We start from the raw sequence: 22,941 nt of genomic DNA on the forward strand, positions 1-22,941 counted from the left end.
AGAAAACAATAATTCCATGTCCTCCAGTAGTGTGGGGTTTGAAATTTGTTTTTCCTGTGCTTACTGTTACCCAGCTCCAAATAAAGGAGATGCAGTAACTGCTTGCTACTGCTCATTTCTGACATGGAATTCATGGGAAAGATTGGTTACATGCCCTAATATCTGTGTGGTTTTGGTCCAGTGTACACACTGGATCAGAATATGTGTGTTAGGCCACAATGTATGTGTCTACTGGGGGCAAAATTCTGCCTGTGTAAAAGAAATGCTATCTTTTGTTCTGCAATAACAGTATTGCCATCTGTGTTTCATTAGAAATTTGGCAAACTTCTCAGATTAAGAGAATGCTTTTAGTAAAACTCTTTACACTCCCTAAAGAATGAAGTGGTTTTCTTACAATAGCATTCAAACATTGTTATGATACTGTGCTTTCCTGTGAATCTCTAATTTCGAGAAATATGCAGAAGCATCTAGAAAGAGAGGGAGCAAGAATGTTATTTCCATTTGCTGCTCAGAAAGAACACTTGAATTATAGTTGTAGAATCACAGTTTCTACAGTGCACGTAATCACTAGGAATAGTTTGTAATTGTTCTGTTTAATTCATCCATTTGTCTTCTGGACAGGAGCTCTTAAAAGTCTGCATTGCTGAAATGTTGGCGCAAATTCACAAACTCTAAATCTGTTCTTCCACAGACAAAGTTTGAATATCAGATGAGTCTTGAACCCGTAAAGCAAACGTGCTGCTCCCCACTAAAACAGGATACCTGCAAAGTTCTTAAGAACGAGCCTTGCGGGGCACGCTTCGGGACGGCAATTGCTGCAGTGAAGGACCTCAACCTGGACGGATACAATGACATTGTGATAGGCTCTCCCTTGGAAGATGACCATCGGGGAGCTGTTTATATTTACCATGGCCGTGGCAAAGCAATCAGTAAAAAATATTCACAGGTATGAAGGGAAACTCCGCAGGTTGCCGGCTGCTCTAATGTATATAATGTTTATAAGCCTGTCTTCCAATATTGAATGAGGCTGTGGCTTGACCGGTTGTAACAGCTTTTTTAAATTGCTCTATGCTTTTATACTCATACTGATTTAACTGAATCTGAGTCTTAATATTGTTAAAGATTATACTCACATGGTTTTATTAGAAACCTTCTGGCATGCTCTAAACGGCCAGAAAAGCAGATATTTTGCAATCTGAAAATTTATAGTGTGATCATCACCATGGTAACTATTTTAGGGGTATTGTAATGAAAATTTAACGTAGTTAAAAAGCCTAAACCCCATCTCACTGCCGTCAAATGCATCTTGACTGTTACAAAACCCTTCTAAGTGCACTGCATTAACCTCTTTATGCATTTCACAGCGTATTGCATCAGGTGGAGATGGGGAAAAAGTGAAATTTTTTGGCCAGTCTGTGCACGGAGAAATGGATTTAAACGATGATGGGCTGATTGATGTTACCATCGGAGGCCTTGGTGGGGCTGCCCTCTTCTGGTACGGAGAATCACAGCAACTGTCAGGACAGAAAAAAAAAACTTCTGCTTGGATACATACCAGCGTAACTTGCATGCATGATTGTTTGGATTTTGTAAGGTTACTGGTTTCATCCCATGTTTTCGCACTGACCGCAAATATTCATCTTTTCACATCTCTCTAGAGGAATGAGCATTAAACTTAACGTATACTATTATAAATACAGGGATGCTATAGAAATCTTGCTAGCCTAGAAGGAAGAACTTGTCCTCCTAGACCACCTTCAAAATAGAAACTGATTCCACTTTGGCACTAACTAAAATAGGAAAAAATCTGAATTTCTCTCTTTTTCACAGTATATTGCATATTATTTTATTAACAATATCAAAAACAGGTTCAAATGTAAAGGGGTCACTAAGAAAACTGATTTTATTCCTTAGTAGGAAAACTGCAATTTGAGTCCCTACAGAAAATCTGTAAAATTAAGCTAAGCTTCTGCTTAACAGTCAGTTCATTTTCTTCATATGAGTATGATTCAGATCTAGTAGTGTGCAATATAATTTTTAAGGGAGAAGACAAATAAACAGTATGACGTTCAATCCCTCATTTCTAAACTACAACTAAAACTTTTTCTGTTTCTGGTAAGGAAATTGCTAACCTAGCTCCTTGCTTTCTCTGTCCTGCTGTTTCACCTAACTCACCTGGTAGATGATCAAGTTTGTCAAAGCTTGCTACCATCCTCAAGCTCCTGGTTTCTTCTGAACTTCACCTAGTAGTGTCTTTCTAAGTGTTCCATGTGTAAACACAGTGTGATGCCCTTCACTGCATTGTTGAGACCACAATTCTGAAGAAAGTTACTTTGCCAGCTAAATTTTTTGATGGTTTAGTACACTGACATGCTGCATCTCATGGCCAAAAGGGAGCTGAATCAGACCAAGGGATGAGACAGGAATGCATTGCAGGAACAAAGGACATTTAAAGTGAAACAAAGTGGGGGAAGGTATTAGGCTGTTTGTCTACCCACAAACTAAGAGATGGTTTGCTATCCTCCAACTTATATATAATATTATGTTCATCTGTGATGCTCTCAAGCATAGGTCTAGGCCTTCAGTTTCTCTTGAAATGGATCTGTCTCTGTAGAGTTGCTTAAATGCTTCTGGAAATATTTCACCTGGTATCTTTTCTGAAACAAGTACAGCACTGTGGAGAAATCCGGTGACTGTTTCCTCCATAATTCCTCTTTTACTGGTATTAGGTATAGGATATACAGTTAATTACTCTTCTAGACCATCATGTTGTTCTTGTCCCCAGTTCTTCAGGGGCTTTCCCTCCTGAGTGATAGTTGAGCTTTAAAAAATGCTCTAGCACTTTATATGTTTTGACTACTGAGAACATTTCTTTGCCTCCTCTTTTTGTTGCTTGCTTTTTGGTTTTCTGTATGATGAGTTCTCTCTGTGACAGCAGTTAACAGGCATGCAGTAATCTGCCTAAATGGAGAAAGGCAGATGCAGACTGAAAATGGGCCAGAGAAGTGCATTGCAGCTGCCAGTTGTTTTTATAGCATCACACAGCCAAGAGAGAAAACATGAAATAATAGATGGCCTCTTAATTGGCACAACATGGCCAGCGCTGTGTCAGCTACTGTACTGCAGCATGGTGCCATCAACATGTGCCATAGGAATCTCACTTCAATTGTGGATTTTATGCTTCTGTTATTTTCCAAAGAACATTAAGGAATTTTTTCTTTTTAGCTATAAAATTTTTGACAGTTGGACTCAAATGATCTTAAAGTCTTTTCCAACCTAAATGATTCTTTTGTGATTCTATGTCTGTATCTGAGTGTTGAACACTGCATATTTTGTGAGTTCATTTTTAAGTTTAAAAAAGTTGCTGCTCTTATTTCCAAGCACTTTCTTTGTGTTTTTTTCCAAGGTCTCGTGATGTGGCTGAAGTAAATGTTTCCATGCAATTTCTACCTAAAAGCATCAATATTCAGCAACAGAATTGTCAAATAAATATAAGAAAAACAATATGCATAGATGCCACAATCTGTTTTAAGACAAGACTAAAGTCAAAAGAAGATATATTTGAATCCAGTAAGTAAATAAGCACTAAGCTATGGAAGCTTTAAGCTATAAAACTTCTATGCTTGCATGCATTTATTAATTAAAAAATTGAATTCAGCTCTTCTAAATTCAGTGTTCAAAGTGCATCTGAGATATTTTGGGAAAAAAGAATGTGTAGAGGCAAAGTGCTTCATAATATTGATCTCAACCTCCTTTGCAGGTCTGCAGTATTGGATTACCCTTGATGCACAAAGACAGATATCTCGAAGCTTGTTCACAGAAAGCCATGAGAGGAAAATGCAAAAAAATATAACTATCAAAGGGTCAGAATGTACGAAACATAACTTCTACATGTTGGCAAGTAAATCATTTAAAGTATTTTTCTCATGTTGACACTAGTGTTACAAATTGCAAATTGGACAACAAAATCTTAAGTGTAAATAAAATTTGTTTAAAACTTTGAGTTAATTATTTATACATGTATTAACAATTTACTTTTATATGCAATCATTTTAGCTTTGTCTCTGTGTCTGTCTTAAGAAAGAGCATACCTCACTTGATGGAACCAAGCAGCTGTCATGGCTAGCAGTTCAGGTGCACTCAAAACTCAGCAGGAGCCTGTGAGAGAATTTCAGTTTGCATTTTGATGCAATTACTCCCAATAAAATACACTAAATAAACTTTTAGGTTTGGAATAGAGAGTATTTATTCACTACAAAACAGAAGCATAATTAGCAACTGTGAGTATGAATTTGCCAAAATGTAGCTAACGTGTGGAGTGAATGGAGTTGCATACTGTAAGCGCATTTAAAATGTTTAAAACTTCACAGTTGTGTCTCAATGCAAAAGTAATGGTAAATGATACCCAGAATTTTCTTCACCAAAGAGCAGACCTAAGTTTGATTTCACAAAAGGTGATCAAAAGGTGATACTGCTGATGCTTATTTTACTGATCCTTTGACCACAGCTAGAAGAAAAAAGTCTGTGAGTCAACAGTTTAGATATTCTTTAATGAAAGTCTGTGGGATATGCTCAGGCTATTTGAAATTTTGTAATAAGATACATGAAAACCTTAGTAAATATTTATAAGGAATGCCTGGCACATTGAATATTTCATCATTAACTGCAAGCATTCAGATGCTTCTCTAGAAGAATGGCAGCAGTGTGACAGGAAAATTTTTTACCTCAGCATTTTTGGGTCTTTTTAACCTCCTTAGACACTAAAGTGAGTTTCCATAACAGTAGTTTTGTTTTCCTTATGTTCTAGGATAAGCCTGATTTTCAGGACTCGGTAAAGGTTTTGCTGGAATTCAATTTTTCTGATCCAGAGAGTGGACCTGTTCTTGATAGCAACCTGCCAAATTCAATAGCAGAATATGTAAGTCAGAAAGATTATGTATCAATAACCAATTTATTTAAGGTAAAAATTATAGCTCATGCAAGAGCGGAAGTTATTGCCCACAAATTACTAGAGGGAGGGGGTCATTGAGCCTGTCCAGGAGATGATTCCTCCAAATGAGTATTCAGGAATGAAAAGTTTGATTCAATGTGCTTGTGAACCATGCTGGGGTTTCAAAGTTGCCCATAGCTGACTGAAGATTGAAGAGAATTACCAGCAATTTTATTGTCAGATTTTAGGTAGGTGGAGCAGAGTGTTATCTATTTACTTTGGTGGTGCTTGCCATCATTCTTATTTCCATCAATGCCTCTTTTCAGAATCCAGGGGAATCATTTAGAAGGGAGTGATGAGAAAGCTTGTATTTCACCCATGCATTTTACAAGATTTTGGCATGTTTAACTGATTAATATTAGGGAAGACTTCTTTGATCATTAAACAGAAGGTCTTACATAAAATTAGATAATGCATTAAAATGCAAGTATTTGATAATAAATGTACTAAATTAAGAATAAACATATTATTTTTGCAGATACCTTTCACAAAAGATTGTGGAGCCAAAAATAGATGCATTTCAGATCTTGTTCTGATTGTAAAAGCAAGCATAGCTGGAGACAGGTAACTGCACTGGGTTTAATGTATTGCTTGATATCTGTACAAAATTTCTATATGAATTATAAATTCTGCCAGGGCTTCCTTTCTAATTAAGAAACAAGATAGTCTGGAGACTGAAAGAAGATTCTCTTTATGTTAAAAGCAGATTCAATAGTTAAGATGTCCAACATTCTTACTTTATTTTACAGCTCTTCTCCATTCATTGTAAAGTCACGCAACGATAAGTTCACCATCCAGCTCTCTGTGAAGAACAAAAAAGATAGTGCTTATAATACCAGAGTTTTGGTTCAGTACTCTCCAAATATTATTTTTGCTGGCATTGAGGTAGGATTTTTTTTACATTATCACAATTATCATAACATATGCTAGACAGATATGAGGATTTGTATTAAATCTTAATTTGTCTGCTTTGGCATCACTTCAGTTGTTTGAAAGAGATTTCCCAGGGCTGCTCTTCTTGCTTATGCCTCCAAAGGAGTGTATTTATTTTGACATGAGTGGACTCCCTGTTCATAAAATACAGATGTAAATTTCACAATGCCACTTAGAAATAAGTTCCTGCCTCTTAGAAAAACATCAGATGTACATCTGTAGAGCCAGAAATTCCTTGTTCTTTATCAGTAGAACTCCTGAGCCTCTAAAATTCTCCCTTTGCACATGTGTAGAAAAAGCACTGTCATGGTAGGACAGGATATATCAGTGCCTGTGTCTACCCTACCTCAGACAGCATTTCCCAAAGTGGCTGTTTCCCTTCCTGCCTCAGCAGATATGGTACAAATACACCCCAGTTCAGATGGGAAGCATTTAGGGCAGTTTCTTTTCTGTCAGCAGTCCTGATACTATGCATTAGGAGTAGTCAGGGATCCATAGCACTGTTGCTGATGCTAGGGCAATAATTGATGGAGTATGAATGTGACTTTTATTGCTACATTAAGAACATATTTACAAAATTTGAAAACTGTGTAATTGCAGATATGTTGATAGCTAGACCCCATGACTAATTTGCATGATATCCAGTAGGCATATAATTGTGACTGTTCCAAACACTGTCACTGGAAAGGCATAATGGCAAGTTATTGGTATAAATGTCCATAGGTGAAAATTGTCTTGCAGAATTTGTGGCTTCATATTTTTGTTCTAGCTCAGCTCTGTTACCTTCACAATATAGTGACAGTGAAAAGTGGCAGTATTCAACAGGTCTGTGAGGCTCATCAAAATTTTAAAGGAGTTTGCACAAAGCCATGATTTCACTGTCTTTTTCCCTTCAGGATATACAGAAAGATAGCTGTGAATCTAATCACAACATCACCTGTAAAGTGGGATATCCATTTCTAAAACCTGCAGAAGAGGTAAAAAGTCCCCTGCATGCAAAATCTCCTTGCCCTATGTTATTCTAAAGGCAGGGCAGTCCATATCACCTTTGAAGTTCTTTTCTCTTGTGTTCGTCCCAAAAACTCTCCATGCATGTTTCCCAAGCTATCCTTGACGTCAGCTGCACAAAGCCAGATGGAAAACCATCAGATTTTCAGTAGCTGGGCAGTCAGATGTGGTACATGAGGATGCAATAGATGCATATTGCCATCCTTGACGCTGTCAGAATGCAAGCGACACAAGTGGCTCACCTGGCCAGAAGTGTCTGTCTTGAGGCTTTCCATAGCCTGGAGCCTATAAGTTTAGTTATTTTGTATATAAAATGTAGTTCCTTGATTGAAGACAGAATACAATGTTGTGTGGAAGCGCTAACTCAGGTCTGCCAAAATCAGGCATCAAGACTTCCCCTCTGCTCACTGGGGAATGAGAGGCCTTTCCAGCAAGTAGTCCACTTAAAATCAAACTCCATCTTGAACAGTTCCAGTGATGTCTGCATCTCTTGTTGGGATGGAGAGGGAGCTTTAGTTGAACTAAGGCTTCGAAAAGCCAGTCTTGATCTTGAATTGGGAAATATCAATTTGCATGCAAATAAGACAATCTTTCCTGGCAGTTTGTCGTTTGCCCCTCTGTCATGCTCCAGGAGGATGATGACAGATGTCTTCTTACACTGCCTCCCACACAAACATTCCAGCCTGTGTCTTGGACTTGTAGGGATAAACTCAGCTGTTACCTTCTTGAAGCCAAATAAGTGTATTGTCCAATGTCTCTGCCCACAGTGTTCCATTCACAGCTTTACTGGATTTTTCACATTTTCCTTTCATGTTTTACTTGTAAGTTTGTCTTTAGCTGTAAAACCCTAAATTTAGAAATTTCACGCTTTTCTTTGCATCCAAAAATCAATTAATCTCTGATTCACTGATAAGGATCCCTAATATATTCCTTTCTAAAGCTGCTTTTTGTTTTAAATATTATATATAGGACAACTTTCTGTGGATCACTTTGTAATAAAGATTTGTACACATAAAAGGAAAGATAAAAATCTGAGCTGAAAATTCCATATAGTAACAAATAAGAAAACTTTTCCTTTGTATAAAATTACCCTTGAGTGTCAGATATGAGGGAGAACATTTGGGACAGTGTTCCTAAATTTTTTGTAATTCCAAGTTGTGATAGATTTTTCCTGACTATAATAACAATCAGATTTTTTTGATACTTAGTGGTCTCTCCTTTATTTGCATTTTAAACATTTATTATCTAGGGTTTCTACTGTATATCAAGTGTCAATCCAGCAGTCTCCTAAAGGCAGCTCATCTCCACTGCAATAGCCAGGCTTTGAAGTTTTTTTTCTTTCTCATTAGAAGGAAAAAAGAGGTTTTGATAAATTGCTTGTAAGACCAATTGCTTTTGATTAAGAACTATTTAGCCATGTGTTTCTACTATGCTACATAAATTTTTTTCTTGAGGTTTGTGAAAATCTGAGGCTTCTGTTTAATAAGTAATAACTATTGAATTTCCTTCTTGGTTGGGGCAAATTCCAAATAGTGGATTCATTCAGATTCATAGAAAACTGGTAAAATATTAATAAGGATTCCCTAGATAAAAGCAAAAGTTGGTACATTTTTCGTTATGTGAATCCCTGTTAGGGTGGGCCTCTTTTTCCTTTCAAAATGTGTAATGTATTTCTCTACACAGATTTCCTTCAAAATATCATTCCAATTCAACGCATCCTATCTCCTGGAAAATGCTACTATTCATGTATATGCAACAAGGTTAGTTGCAGTCTCTGCCTTCTGATTTTTTTTTTTTTTTGAAAGCTCTACAGTTTTGTGTTTCATAATAAAACATGAGTGTCTTCTGAACTCACAAACAGTTAAATTTTCTGTAAAGCTACAGTTCAACTTTCTGTAGAGATGACACCCTTATGGATCTATTCAGTGCAGCAGTGGATTAAGTGGACTAAATAAATAGTTGATACTCTCTACAGCCTTAGAGTTACAAGCAAGTCATAATTTCCAGTTATTTCTCCTTCAGCAAAGGTTTATTCTCCTAGAGAATTACTGCATACTTTAGCATGAATCACAGTTAACAGAAAGTTTGGCTTCAAAGAGTAAGAGCATTGCAGAAGTTGTCCCTGATAGGGTAAAGGAATGCACTTGCCCTCAGTGTTTGCTGTCCCCACGAAACCCAGGGATGGTGTGGTTTTTAATTGATCTGTTTTCATTCAGTCACCTGCCATCTGTAATTTTAACAAAGATGCGTCTATGAACTGGTGCAGGACTTAAATCTTTAGTTTTTGTAAAAGATGTTTTAAATTTATTTTTAAGAGGCAGTACTTAACTGGAAATGAGTAGTATGCTTTCATACCCAGAGCTGTAGGCGTTTCATTTTCTAATATCCCTTTCCACCCGGCAGTCTGATCTGAATGATGTATGTTGTTTTGTTTCAGTGACAGTGAAGAACCACCTGAGACCCTGAGTGACAACAGAGGACATGTTACAATTCCAGTAAAATATGAAGTAGGATTAATATTTGTAAGGTATTGACACTTCTTTGTACTTTACTTGCTAGCACAGTAGTTGCTAGTTGTTCAAAGAATATAGTGTTGTTTTGTTTTTGAAATGTGCTCAGGATCTACAGACAACAGCTTCAAAGCTCATGAAGCGGAAGTACAGGCTTCAGTGAAAAGATAAATCATAAAATAGTGGAGCAGTTACTGTCCCTAACTTGATGAAATTCCATGTTATCTGCTTAAATTTGGTCCGCAGTTTGCAAGTACAACAGCAGCTTTTGCTTGGTTCCTGTACTTTGCTATATTAATTCAAAGGCATTTCAGGAATGAAGGAAGCATAAGAAAGCATAGCATAAGAAAGCAAATACTTCCAGCTTCCTGATGGCCATGGATTTGTATTGCTGTAATATTGCATGGTGTGGTGTTTGATTTCCATCTTCAAAAACAAGCCTTCATTTTAGGTTCTTGGGTGTTTGGGTTTTTTTAAGTTCAGATATATACTTTAATGCAGGTCTTGTAGTACATTTTATTTTCAGAAACAGCCAGAATTCAGTTAGATTCCATCCCTGAACAGCATTCTGTCTATTATTGGGTAACAACATTTTGTGGTGTTCAGGTATAAATAATTAAGCCAAATTTATTTTGCATGTATTTCATGGTTCAAATCCAGACTTTGTGTGTCCTATAGGGAATAAGGCTGATTTTAGAATATGCTGGCTTTGTTCTGGTTTTGCTTGATTCTGTCTTTTACAGGATCCCGCCTGTTTCACATATCAATGCACAGGATAAGGAACCGCACACCTAGAATAAGGACAGTGAAATCAGACCCTAAAGTATTAATTTTGGGAATAGTATTTTCTTTTTTAGTACTTTTATCTGAACAAAGCATTCTAAATGTATGTGGTGAAAAGGGGGGCCTATTCAGGGAACACAGCAGTTGGACTTCAGTGGATGCAGCAGTGCACTCTTAATTGCAAGACCAGTCCTGAAATTCATGAAATAATAAAAATACCTATATTATTGACTCCTAGGGGTTTTTACAAGTGTGTGTGCTTACTTTTTTGTGTTTTTTTTAACCCACAGTGTTTTCAAAGAGCACCATGTTATAATTGCAGCAAATGATACTGTCCCTACTGCTATTAACACAACAGAGCAGATTGGGGATGAAGTTACTCTGCATTATAGGGTAAGAAACAATTAAAAATGTATGACATAGGTACTGTCCTAATTTTTTTTCCCCCATTCGGTTTGAATTACTTAAATAGCAGGTATACAATATGTTATACCATCTACAAGCATATTTTGTGCTTAAAACCTTTTTTTTTCCTTCCTTCCTTTGGAACATAGTGAGTTAGGAGGTCTCAGATGGTCTGTCTCCTGCAGAGTAGTTCTGGTGGGTTTTAGACCTTCTATTCTCAGCTGGCAATAGAGACCATGCCTGGGTAAATGAGAACTTGGACTACCCCTGCTGCAGGTTAGAACAGCCATTTCCAAAATCCTGTCAGGTTTATAATGGTAAATGCTATGCTCCAAGAATGTGGTCATCCTGGTTGAGTGGATACTGCAAAGTAAAATCACATGGGAAAGATATTCAGTGGACTCTGCTCTTGTGAGATCCTTGCTAGACCACTACATCCAGCTCTAGAACTCCCAAAATAAGGACATGGACTTTCTAAAGTGGGTCCAGAGGAGGGTCTTAAAGATAAGGACAGGGCTGGAGCACCACTCCTGCAAGGACAGTTTGGAACAGTCAGAGCTATTCAACTTGTAGAAGAGAAGGCTCTCTGGAGACCTCACTGAGGCCTTCCAGTACCTGATGAGAGGCTTCAAGAGAGCAGGAGAAGCAGGAGAAGCAGTTTTGACAAGGACAGGTAATTATAGGACAAGGGGGAATGGCTTTTAACTGAAAGGGAGGTAGATTTAGATTGGATATTAGGTGGTGAGGTACTGGAGAAGTTGTGGATGCCCCATCCCTAGAAGTGTTCAAGGCCAGATTTGAGCAGCATCTTCTGTTGGAAGGAAGGTGTCCCTACCCACGGCAGGGGCTTGGATCTTTAGATGATCTTTAAGGTCTCTTCCAACCTAAACTTGTCCACAATGCTATGATTCTGCAATTAAAAGTCCAACCTAAAGTTGCAGCAAAACTGAATTTTGTTATCTTGGGAGCATCCCGTTTCACAGTGTCAAATCCAAAACTGATCAAGGGTCCCATATGAAAGCATAAAAGTCTCTAAATCAACTTTTATCTGTAAAAAATGGGATATGATAAAATTCCTGCTCTCACTCAATAGCAATGGCAAAGGGTTTTTTTCCTATTCTTTTAGGTCACTACAGTGTTTTTCTCAGCTACCTTTTCTCTTTGTCTGCTGTGGATGTCTAAGGCATTATTAATCTAATTTGCCAGTCTGTGTTTTCTGAGTCAAAAAGCTGCTGGATTGCAGAGCATACCATTTATAATCTTGTAAAGTAAAACTCATCTTTGCAAGCAGCTAATCACAAATAAGTAGCCAGGAGGAAAAAAGTTTAAAAGGTTCTTGAGCATTTATTAATTTTGTCCACTTCAGAGATGATATTACCAATTCCTCTGCTAGCTATTCCACCTAGGAATTCCAATCCTCAACCACAGCAAGTCTTTCCAGAAAGAGCTGCTGCTTACAGATATGTCCTGTTGTCATATCAGAGAAAACAGGAGAGAGGAACAAGGGCAATTACCTAAGCACACCTGAGGAGGAACCAGCAGGAGCCACACTGATATCGTGGCTTCTCTCCCCCATAAAGCACTTTTTGCATAACTAACTGTGGAAATGTAAAAATTAACAGAAGAAGATAAAAACACAGGAAAGTAAAAAACTCGCAATCAAATTCCAACAAAAAAAGGAAAGTACTAGTCAAAGCATTTTTCTTTTTTTATAGATTGAAAAAGGTGAGCACTTTCCAATGCCAAACCTCACACTGCAGATCTTATTTCCCAATGTAACAGCTGCCAAAAACACTCTTCTCTACCTTACTGCATTGTCACATTCCCAGGTAAGATAGGAATTTCTATTTTTATTATCAGTTTAAATTTGAAATTTATGTTTAAGGAACTGCAAATTACAAACATTTAGGATTATGCATTGCTTTTATCTAAATAACAAGATACTGTTGTTTTAAAAGTATGTACAGAGGTGTATAAGACATAGGGACAAATTTTCATAAAAGAAAACAAGCAGATATAAAATGGTGTTGAACAGTAACTGCACTGTTACAAGGCTAGTTTGTGATATTGCAAGTGCTGAGATGTCCAGACTCAGATGTGAGCCTCATATTCTCTTCATTGTCAGAACTCCTTATTGCAAATGCTCAAATCCTGCTGTGTACATCTAGAGCCCAACCTTCTGTCACTTCTCTTCTTTTGGGTACTGAAATTAACTGTCATGCATGTCTGCTCTCCAGCACTAGCAGTCCTCTGGCTTCTTCCTTCTCTGGGGCACTGAGACTTCTTGAAGGGGATGGTAGGTTGTATATTTCAAATGCTCTTCACTGCAGCCCTCATTTGAGTTTTTCCATTTCAGTCCTCCAGTGCAACTGGCAGAGATCACAATTCCAACGAATTCCATTATCCTAGAGCTGTAGATATTACAGCTCTATAACATTATTATAGCTATAATATTATTATAGCTAGAGCTATATCAATAACTACATGGCTGAAAAACCCAGCTTTCATTAAGTAGTGACCTAAACCTCCTTTTTTTTTTCTTTCCCTCAGAGACATATACACATGAACCTCCCTGCTAATAATTTCACTTAGTTTTGCGGTATTGCCCAACTGAAAAATAAATCAAAATCTATGAATGAGGTTCACTCTGAAACAAAACAAATATCAAATGAAAAAAAAATCCATATTTAGAATACAAAAAAAGTTGTCTCTGTTCTTGATTTCCTTTCCCCATTATTGTCATTCCTAGTCAATCACCCCATTTGACATGTTTGCATATAAACTCAGCAAATCTTGTTTTTTCTAAGACAAATTTCATGTCCTGCTAGCTACACCTAGTGATAGTAGTGTGACAAAATGCATTACAGAGGATTTGTAATCCTTTTCATGCTAGCAGTGTGAAAGTCAATGACCTGACTGAAAAAAATCAATTCCCCCACACTGAAGACACCAAAGGATTTCCTAGCTACCTGTGGAGTAGTCACAGAGATCCATCAGTGCTCCAGCATCTACTCACCCTCCCTGGATAATGCCAGTGAGGATTCTGCATCCTGAACTTAACCTGCCTGTCTGCTTGGTAGGGCAGAAGCTCTGTTTAGCTCATTTAATAGCCAACTCTTTCTGGTTCACATAATGGTCATCTTGCAGGAAGCTCTTGTTTGCTTGTACAGATATTTAAGTAGCTGCATAGAGTTTAGGTTAAATTACCTCATAAATATTTTATGTGCTGTTTGAATAATAATACTTCAATGCATAGACATCTGAATTACCTATTCTGCACTCTTGCAATATGCTATTTTATTTTAGTGGCTATTAAACATTATAATTGTTATTAAATATTAAATGTTATCAATGTTGACATGTTTCCAGATCATTTTTTGTAATAGATTGCATATCCAGACAATAAGAATCTTTATTTGTATTTCTGTTACAGAATGCCATCTGCCAAAGTAGTTACCCTGTTGATCCCTTAAAGATTGGCAGTGGGAAACCATTTGTGTTGTCAAAAATAAAAGAACCTACAAGGGATACAATTATGGTAAGCCTACTCATAGTATATATATTCATCCCAGACATTAATCCAGATCCTGGAGCTGAGTACTTCTGAAAAATATGTGTTAAAGTTGCTCTGAAACTGTATCATTTGGAATCTCACTTTGTTTTATTCACTTAGAAAACCTTTTCTATGTTGACTAGAGCTTGGCTTTTATTGGCTGCAAAACTCAATGTGGAACTGAATTTAGATAGTTTGAGGTTTAATTAAAAAATGTGTAAATACCAGTAGCACATTTGACAGCTGAATAAATCATTACTGTCTATTTTTCCATTGTAAAAAATAAATAGTAATATTTTAAATGCTTATGTCCCTTTCAGCTTCTTTAGACATCCAGTAGACCTGGCAGGGTTCCCATACAACTGTAATTGATGATCCCATTTGGAAAGGACTAGCCCTTCACATTTAGATGAAAGTTACAAAGGGATTTTGATGCTGTAGTTATGTTAGCATGTCAGGGGGAAGGTGTCCTCACACAGAGGTCAAAGTGAAGTTTCTGGTGGAAATGAAACCATGGGAAGAGTATCTTGCCATGCTTATCATTGTTCTTCACAGAGGTGAAAAAAGTCTAGGCTAAGTGATGTTTCCAACTTTTACAACATAATCCTGCTGTACTCCCAGCTAGCAAGTGATACTAGAAAGTAAACCTGCTTGAATTTTCACACACACATATTTCCCTGCTTGAGAGATTCAGGTGTCCCAAGATTTGCAAAACACTTCAGAAGAGCCATAGCTGGGTTGGTAGAAAAACACTTGCTCTTACAAGCTGTGCCTCCCTTAGGAGTTCTGTCATGACTTTTGCTCCATAGCTGTAGCTACAGAGATTCCTCAGGGCTTACCAGCCTGCAAAAACTGAGTCTATTCTAGCACAGCATGGATATTTCAACCTATTTTACATAATGTGACATACAGTGTCATTTTTACATTAAAAGCTATAGTTATTAATATCAGTTTATTATGGGTGTCATAGCAAGTGATCTGTATACATAGTCGTTTACATTGTTTTATTTTAATGATGTGAAAAGTCTCTTTCTGTTACCTCATGCTGATCCCTTTGAAACAGGACTGTGATACATACAGCTGTGCCTCTATTAATTGTGCCCTGGTCCCATCTGACATATATCAAGTGAATGTTTCATTGAGAGTATGGAAACCTACCATCATAAAAGTAAGTAAATCCTGTTTGTATTCAGAATACTTTCAGGTTTGAGAAACTTAAGCCAATGTTTCTAATGTCTATTAAAATTGTGCCTTTCAATTTCTTAAGTGTTTCCTCTAGTATATGAAGTTGTTTCTTTTGCTATTTTAAAATTTCCTTAAAACTGGGTCACATGCACTTTCTTATGCTTTAGTATTTATAATTTAGCAGGAGTTTAAAACCATGGTAAAAAGACACCCCTTACTTATTCTGTATTGATGGTCCTTTTCTAATAGCTACTTATGCATCCACAAAGTCTAATCCAGCAGATATAAGAAGGAGCACATATTTTTTAAGTCTGTGAAGATTTCTAAACTCTAGAAGGAATTTTTTTATATAAAAAGAACAAACAAAAGAGAGACATTACTATTCCAGAATTAATTAATATTCATTTGAAATCTCTGCTATCTACCCTTTCAAAGCAGTATTGCTGTCTTGCAAGCAATAATGTGCACTGGAGGTGACATACATGAGCAGTTTCACTGATTTTCATGTTTTTGCGCATCCCCCAAAGCATTAAGTTTTTCCTTCACCCTTCTCATTGCTACAAAGTTTTCTACTAAAAATACCTAAGTGTAAACCATAGCAACTACTCTCTTCTTTCAGGCCAGTATTCACAGCTTAACCCTGGTTGTGAAAGCATTACTTAGGAGTGAGAACTCATCACTGATTTTGAGAAATGACCATCAAAAACTGGAGGTAAGAATGTGATAATTGATGAATTTATTCTTCATATAATTTGTTGTGCTATGGAATCATTCCTTTTCATCCATTACTAATGAACTGATTGTTAACTTTAGTAATGCATTATCCTACTCTGAACAAAAAGGATTTTGTATTACAGTAGTAATGTCAGAATTAGTCAGAAAATAACACCAAAAGCCCAGTACCCTCCAATGTAATTAGGTAAGGATAAGTACTATCTGAATTTTTTCTGCTTGCTGTAATATAAATGCTTCCTGCAGGTATGTAAATTAAAAATATAATTAAAATTATTTTAAGGAATCAATGGTATTTGAAAATTGTTCTGAATCAATTCAAATTGATCATACTTGGTATTTTCTTTACTATTTCCTTATTTATTCTTTCCTTCTACTTTTTACCCAGGATATATATTTGAAACAGGATCTTTTATTTTTCAGAAGTTCATTATGAGATAAGGAAATATATTACATGATAGTAGCGGCATCAGTTATAAAGAGAAATGTCTAAAATTTTGTTAGAGGTATTATTCATCCTTTTACTACTCTCAATTCCAAGCATTTACAGTGTTTAAACACTGGTCTTTTGTGATAACTTGTACATGGAGGAGCTTATTTATTACAGTGTCCATTTTTTTAGGCAGAAGTCCTCTTATGAGTTTTTATTGTTAATAGTCCAAAATTTAGAAAAATAATATTTAATGTGGACTACATCTTGTACAAAATATTTTTGAAAATTATTTGCAAAAATTAGTGGTCATTGTTAGCTGGTTTTGTATCTAGAAATTTCTTTTAAGATTAAAATTTAGTCCAGGAGTAAAAACACAGCTGAGAGGCTTGTAGACAATGAGAGACAAGGAATTTCAGATTTAACTTTTTTAGGGACATAATTTCATGCTTAGTTTTCAGTTCTTCAATGCTCTTTTTAAGTATAAAGTTGGCCTCTAATAAATTCTTTAGTTAATTCAAACTCCTATATGGTCACATTTATTTAAAAGTGAACATTACTTGTTTCTGTTGTGTTTACACCAGATATGCCATGTTTAAAATCAAGTTAGTGTCTACACAGGCTTTTTCACTTATGCTTACCTCCATCTTTCAGGGAGGTTGGCACTGAGTGAGGAAGAGTGTACTGAAGAAACTCCTTACCTTACTCTTCCACTGCTCATGATTTTGGTCCTGTGTCCTTTAGAACAATGATTACTGACTTGTAGCAGGGCCACTTTCATAAATGAATGCACTTACAAAATACTTACATAAGTGCAAAGTATTGTGTAAACACAGCCTTTCATGCTGGAGATTATTTTCTTAATTCCCTCCTACTAATTCCTGTAGGTAAAATGAAGTGGTACCCTGGGAAATCACTGCATACAGATTAATTGCTGCTGCTCTTTTGATATTTTAGAAGGACACATTATTTATTGCTTATGTTCTGAACACTTTTCAGACCATGATCAAGATTTCCAAAGAACACCCCCCGGGTACAGTCCCCTTATGGGTTATCCTCCTGAGTATCTTCGCCGGACTCTTGATTCTCGCACTGCTTATATTTGCTCTGTGGAAGGTAAGCTGCACGTCCTTGTCTTCAGGAGCCTAAACAAACATGCTCAAATTCTCCATCATTTCTTTCTCATAACTCAAAGAAAATAATTGCATCTAGTAGTAGATAAAGTAGTAGTGTGAAATCTTGAAGAAATTACAAAATAACTGATTATACCTCATTTTTCTGATGTGGAGTGAGCGGTGCTTCCTGATTGAAACCTATATTGCCCTGATGCTAGTGAAAGGAAAATAAGATATTTCAGTACAAGCAAGGGTTTCTTAAGGAATTTTTCTATCAGTTTTGGCTGTGACCTTTGTCAACTCGGTTTTTTTCCGTTGTGCAAGAGATGCTAGGCCCTGTGGTGTAAGTCTTACCACAAGTGGGCACTCTTCTCCAGGCTGAATATTTTGTTCATCATTAAGTTAGAAGGTTACAGCTTATAAATTTCAACGCATAATCTCTCGAAAATTTTTACATTATAAAATAAAATATTATTTATTCAACTGAGTAACAAAAATTACTATGAAGCTCTTTAACCCTTGACAATATGTGAGCAAAACAATGGTTCAACAATCACTCTACTATATATTAACTGTACTTAGTTTTTCTATTCCAGGAAAAAGAGTGATGTGATAAAATATTCATTAACTTTTTACAAAAGTGCAAGTATTAAAATAGTAGAAAGAACCAACACATAAATGTAACCAGTATGGTTTGTATGCTTTGAGCAGTTCTTAGTAACATTTTTTCTTTTCTGCAGGCTGGATTTTTCAAAAGGCCATTAAAGAAGAAAATGGAGAAATAAAAAAAAAAAAGAAAATTAAAAAAAAACCAGAAATTTTTGCTCAGGTCTGCCTCCAAAATGTTACTGTAAAATTATGAACTTATATGCAGTGGTTACAATGCTTTCCAAATGCTGGTGCATGAAAAAAACCCAAGAAGCAGAAAAACAAGAAGAAAATCAAGCACACATGCAAACAAATGATGCAAAAAAAAGGAACTAACAACCTTGCAGCATTTTGTGATCTTCAAGAATATACCTTTAAGCGTTGCTCATTTTTGGAGAGTAACTGAGTTCAAAGATTCTAACATTTTTGAATACAGAAAGTTTGTAATCATATTTTTATATACCTATGTATGTGGAATAGTTTTTCATTCCAAATTACACAACAGGTCAGCTTGTATGTAGCAATCCCAGTCTTTTAGAACCTTATGATTTTCAAAAGGAAAATTTATAATTTTTAAAATTCCCTCCTAATATCAATTCTGTGGAAGCAGATTCTCAATTCACAAGGCAGAATATGTAAACTTTGAGAATGCCCCAAATACTCTGTGATAGCTGATGCAATGGGAACTCAGAAGGCAGAAGCACCTCCAGAATATTGGGTGAAAATTTCTGAAATAACATGGATTTCTCTTTCTGCTCATTTTAGCATGTCCATCTGAATGAAGGATACTCCAAGAAAGAGACTTTTATGGTCAAAGACCATAAAGGGTTGATCCATTAAATCACATAACTGTTTGAACTTGAAATATATTTTTGGCAGGCCTAAAAATGCGCAATTCATTCAAGCCCATCTGATTGCACACTGTACTCAAATAAGCAGGGGCATAATTTTATCTGCAAATTGAAATGTCCATATTTATGCAGAAAATGTTTAGAGGCACCCTGAAAGTTTGACTCTTGCTGTATATCTTGGAGTAGCCAGCAGGGTGCTTCATAAACTGTCACTGTAAATTTCTTGTGTAGCTATTTAATCTAATGAATTTAAAGTGTACAAAATGAAAATTATCAAAAGAGCACAGATAGGAAATTCAGCACTGGCTAGCTTCTTCTAGTATTCTAAGTCACAGCTCATCTTTATTACTTAGGAATTTAAGAAGTGATGAAGAATTTACATACTAAATAAGCACTTAAAAATGATGTTTATTTTGTGTAAAAGATTAAAAGTTTATATGAGAATACACTGAAATGTAGATAGCAAAAGGTTTCTTTAAGAAATTTTTTCTTTCTATTTAGATCATTCAGTTTCTTCCTTTCTTTCATGCACTTGTCTTCCTCCCATGAGGATCTCTCCTTCAGGCTCATGGCTGTGCCATGACCTTGAGAGCTTCCTGTGTTTCTTGGAGCCACATGAAATTAACAGGAGAAAAAGGATGCATGCTGGCAAAGTGTAATGCTGCCTCAGCATGACTCAGTATTGATTGCCAGTAGATCAGAAAATGCTGAGGAGGTGTTCTAAGTTCTGTAAGACATCCTTGTTGGCAGAAAAGCTTTGCCTTGCTAAGGAAGCCAGGAAAATTTGTTCCTCCTCTTGGGACAAATATCACTGAAGAAAAAAAAAAAGCAGTTTTACAAAATGTTTTTTCTTATCACTGTCTTTATAGTAATAGCTTTAAAAAGAGTGATAAATTTTATAAACACTTATTTTTCAAGAAGAGAATATAAATTGGGTTGAACATGCTACAGGTAAAACTCTCAAAGTGTTCCAGAAGGTGCTTTGCTTGAAAGGTGCTGTCCCTCTTCAGTACCTTTTATTTAGTTCCTAAATTAGAGAAAGTAGCTATTGGGAAAGGCCGGCTTATGTGAATGCAACAAGTAGGATTGAGTTTGAAAGTGTTGGCAATTTCTCCTCGTGTCTGTGGGAAAGGTGGTTATTTCATAGCAGCAGTCTGCTGAAGGTAGCAGTATGACTCAGAGGAGAGGGCAGAGCCCTCCGTGGGAACACTGTGGGTGGTTGTGCTTTGCAGAGCCTGGGAGATCTGCTGAGGCAGTGGGACGTGGTGTCTGTGCTCATCTGGACAGCTGGAAGGGCCCCCTGCCTGAAGGGGGCCTGAGCACAGAACACATGGATGGAAGCAAAAAGTGACATAGAGGAATTGCAGATAGAAACCCTGCTTCATTAATTGTGAAAGAGACCAAAAATCTACTTGTTGAACTGGGAAGATAAATTAATTCAGCATTGATTTCAGTTCCAAGTAAGACATAGGTTTTACTTTAGGAAAATGTATTTTTTTGCCCATTTGTTTGAAAGAAGAAAATAGCACTTGTCACCATAGCATTTGAACGTGTTGGAATTGTAATTATTTTTTTTCTCACAGTATCTCTGAAAGGGCATAGCAGTGTTGTTAAGCTCTAATGAGTTTGTAAAGGAACATAATTTTGAAGGAATTGTGACTCACCTATGCACACATAGGAAATCTATGGTAGATGAGGAAATACTTGTATTTATTATTATTCATTCAGTTTGTTAACAATGAGGTCATTTTTCCTGGCTTCATAAAATTACTCACAAGTTGTGTAAGACACATGTAATTCTTAGGCAGCATACTTTTAATAAGTCTTTCACTTTTTAGTTATGATAAGCTGTTAACCAGAGCTTTTCATTTTTCCCATGACATTTCATATCTTATTTTAAAGCATCAGCCTAACTGAAAAATATATAAGTCAAAAGAACAGTCTATTTCCCTAGATGAAGACTATGCAAAAATAAATCAATAGTATTTATCAATGTAGAGTATGTTTAAGATCAGTGTTTCATTTTAGACTTTCTTTGCACTGTAAAACCAGTAATAAGCTTTGTATAACCACACTGCTTTCCTCTTTCATGATGCTTTCTCTCTTTTCACATTTGTCCTATTATCATGTTTTCAATTATAATAGCTATTTAAAAGATAAGTATACATACATACATACAAGTATGTCAAGGGGATAGCACTATAGCACATTATTCTTACACGATTCTTAGCCATTAGTAAACTTGTTATTTTTATCCATACTAGCCTTTCCACACAGCACTGGAAGAGCAGTATTTTACTGCTTTTCATGATATACAACCTACTGAAAGCAATATTGCAAGCATCAGGAACATCTCACTTAAATTTGGCAGGCACTAAAGGTACCAGAACCTAATTTTACAGCACGTAACCAGTTTTATTCCTAAAAATAGACACATTAGGGTTGTGATTCTAATGTGATTCTAATGTGATTCTAATGACTATGAAGATAAATGTTTTTTATTTAAGCAAATTTGTGTAAAAATTAATAATAAATTGGGTGTGTAACGAGACATTAGGCAACTAAAGGATTCTGGCCCATCCAGCTCAGTTCCTAACTTCGGCACTGAAGTAGGCAACTTAATGGAAATGGACAAGCTACTTTTCCATAGGGCAGGGATTCTCTGCACACTCCTGCCTCAATATCAGGTTGTTCTAGAGATTGGTGATCCCATACATGATTTTGGAAGTCTTAGGAAACAGCATCTCCCCTAGAGCAATCTTGAGCAGCTGTTTGTGCTCCGTGGGCAGTTCCTTTGCTTGTCTGGTTTCACTCTAAGTCATTACTATGAGCCATTACTACAGACACAACCCACATACCCTGACCCCTTACCTGAGCCCTTTAGTACATATCCTGTGCTGAATCATTTTGAGCATAGTGTTCCTCTTCTTCAGAGCTTGAGTCAGGGGAATTCACCTTGAACTGAAGCCAAGGTTTTCATCTCACCTGGTATCAAGAGGCTGGAGTTAGGGTCATATTCATCTAATGAATTCTGCATAACCTAATTGGTTAATTTCTTTAATTGCCTATTGTATAGATGAAGACCATTCAAAAATAAAAGCAGATAAGGCAATCAGAATTTACTGCTCTTAACTACACCACTTAACAGGAATAAACGGGGATTTACATACTTTTTAAGAAAGCCACAACATTCTGCACAGCATTTTCTTTTTCCTGTAAAAGTATTCTATGTGCTTTATTGATTAAAAAAGAAATTAAGAGTCTAACAAGTCTCCTGTGTAGTTTGTTTGCTTGTTATTGATATAAGAATAATATTAACTCAATCTCAGTATCTAAAACAGATTCATCTACCTGTCAATAGAAAGGCATTGTTGAAACAAACATTCTTGCACAGGGTAACATCCAGGAAAGCTTGATGTGGTCAAGCTGTCAGAAATACATTGTCATTAGATTCATGGACTTTGTGCTTATACCCATTTTGAAAGCTTTGTAGAAGATCATATGACTTCCTGGCACAGAGTTGTTTCCATGACACTAAATAAAAGTTGAAAGACACATTCATTCATTCATCTAACATTCTTCCTGTCCACAGATTCCTCTGTACAACTTATTCCTGTAACCCAAATAGTTTATGGTCTTGCATAATTATAAATGATTCTCATAAATGTCCTTAGACCTAGTAAATGTTTGTATCAAAACTTCCTAGAAGACAAAGATTATACCTTTTATATCACCCTTAACTTTTAGAAAACATTACAAAATATGTAGTAACTGTTCTCTCATTGAAGACTACTTTGA

The 22,941-nt window shown here is 36.2% G+C and overlaps 1 protein-coding gene across 1 annotated transcript in view; it reads left to right on the forward strand.

Moving 5' to 3' along the window:
- The window catches only part of ITGA1 (integrin subunit alpha 1), a 73,806-nt gene extending 51,317 nt beyond the window's left edge, over positions 1–22,489 (forward strand). Inside the window, exons 14-30 of the mRNA XM_084225708.1 lie at positions 692–946; positions 1,365–1,495; positions 3,407–3,570; positions 3,761–3,897; positions 4,808–4,918; positions 5,469–5,554; positions 5,740–5,875; positions 6,820–6,900; positions 8,615–8,691; positions 9,369–9,458; positions 10,515–10,617; positions 12,345–12,458; positions 14,063–14,167; positions 15,246–15,350; positions 15,987–16,079; positions 17,529–17,645; positions 18,385–22,489. Of these exons, the coding sequence (XP_084081834.1) occupies positions 692–946; positions 1,365–1,495; positions 3,407–3,570; positions 3,761–3,897; positions 4,808–4,918; positions 5,469–5,554; positions 5,740–5,875; positions 6,820–6,900; positions 8,615–8,691; positions 9,369–9,458; positions 10,515–10,617; positions 12,345–12,458; positions 14,063–14,167; positions 15,246–15,350; positions 15,987–16,079; positions 17,529–17,645; positions 18,385–18,429 (1,950 nt within the window). The 3' untranslated portion in view covers positions 18,430–22,489. The remainder of the gene's footprint in view (positions 1–691; positions 947–1,364; positions 1,496–3,406; positions 3,571–3,760; positions 3,898–4,807; positions 4,919–5,468; positions 5,555–5,739; positions 5,876–6,819; positions 6,901–8,614; positions 8,692–9,368; positions 9,459–10,514; positions 10,618–12,344; positions 12,459–14,062; positions 14,168–15,245; positions 15,351–15,986; positions 16,080–17,528; positions 17,646–18,384) is intronic.
- The last annotated feature ends 452 nt before the right edge of the window (positions 22,490–22,941 follow it).

The sequence above is a fragment of the Fringilla coelebs genome (assembly GCF_963513975.1).
Source record: "Fringilla coelebs genome assembly, chromosome: Z".
Classification (NCBI taxonomy): Eukaryota; Metazoa; Chordata; class Aves; order Passeriformes; family Fringillidae; genus Fringilla; species Fringilla coelebs.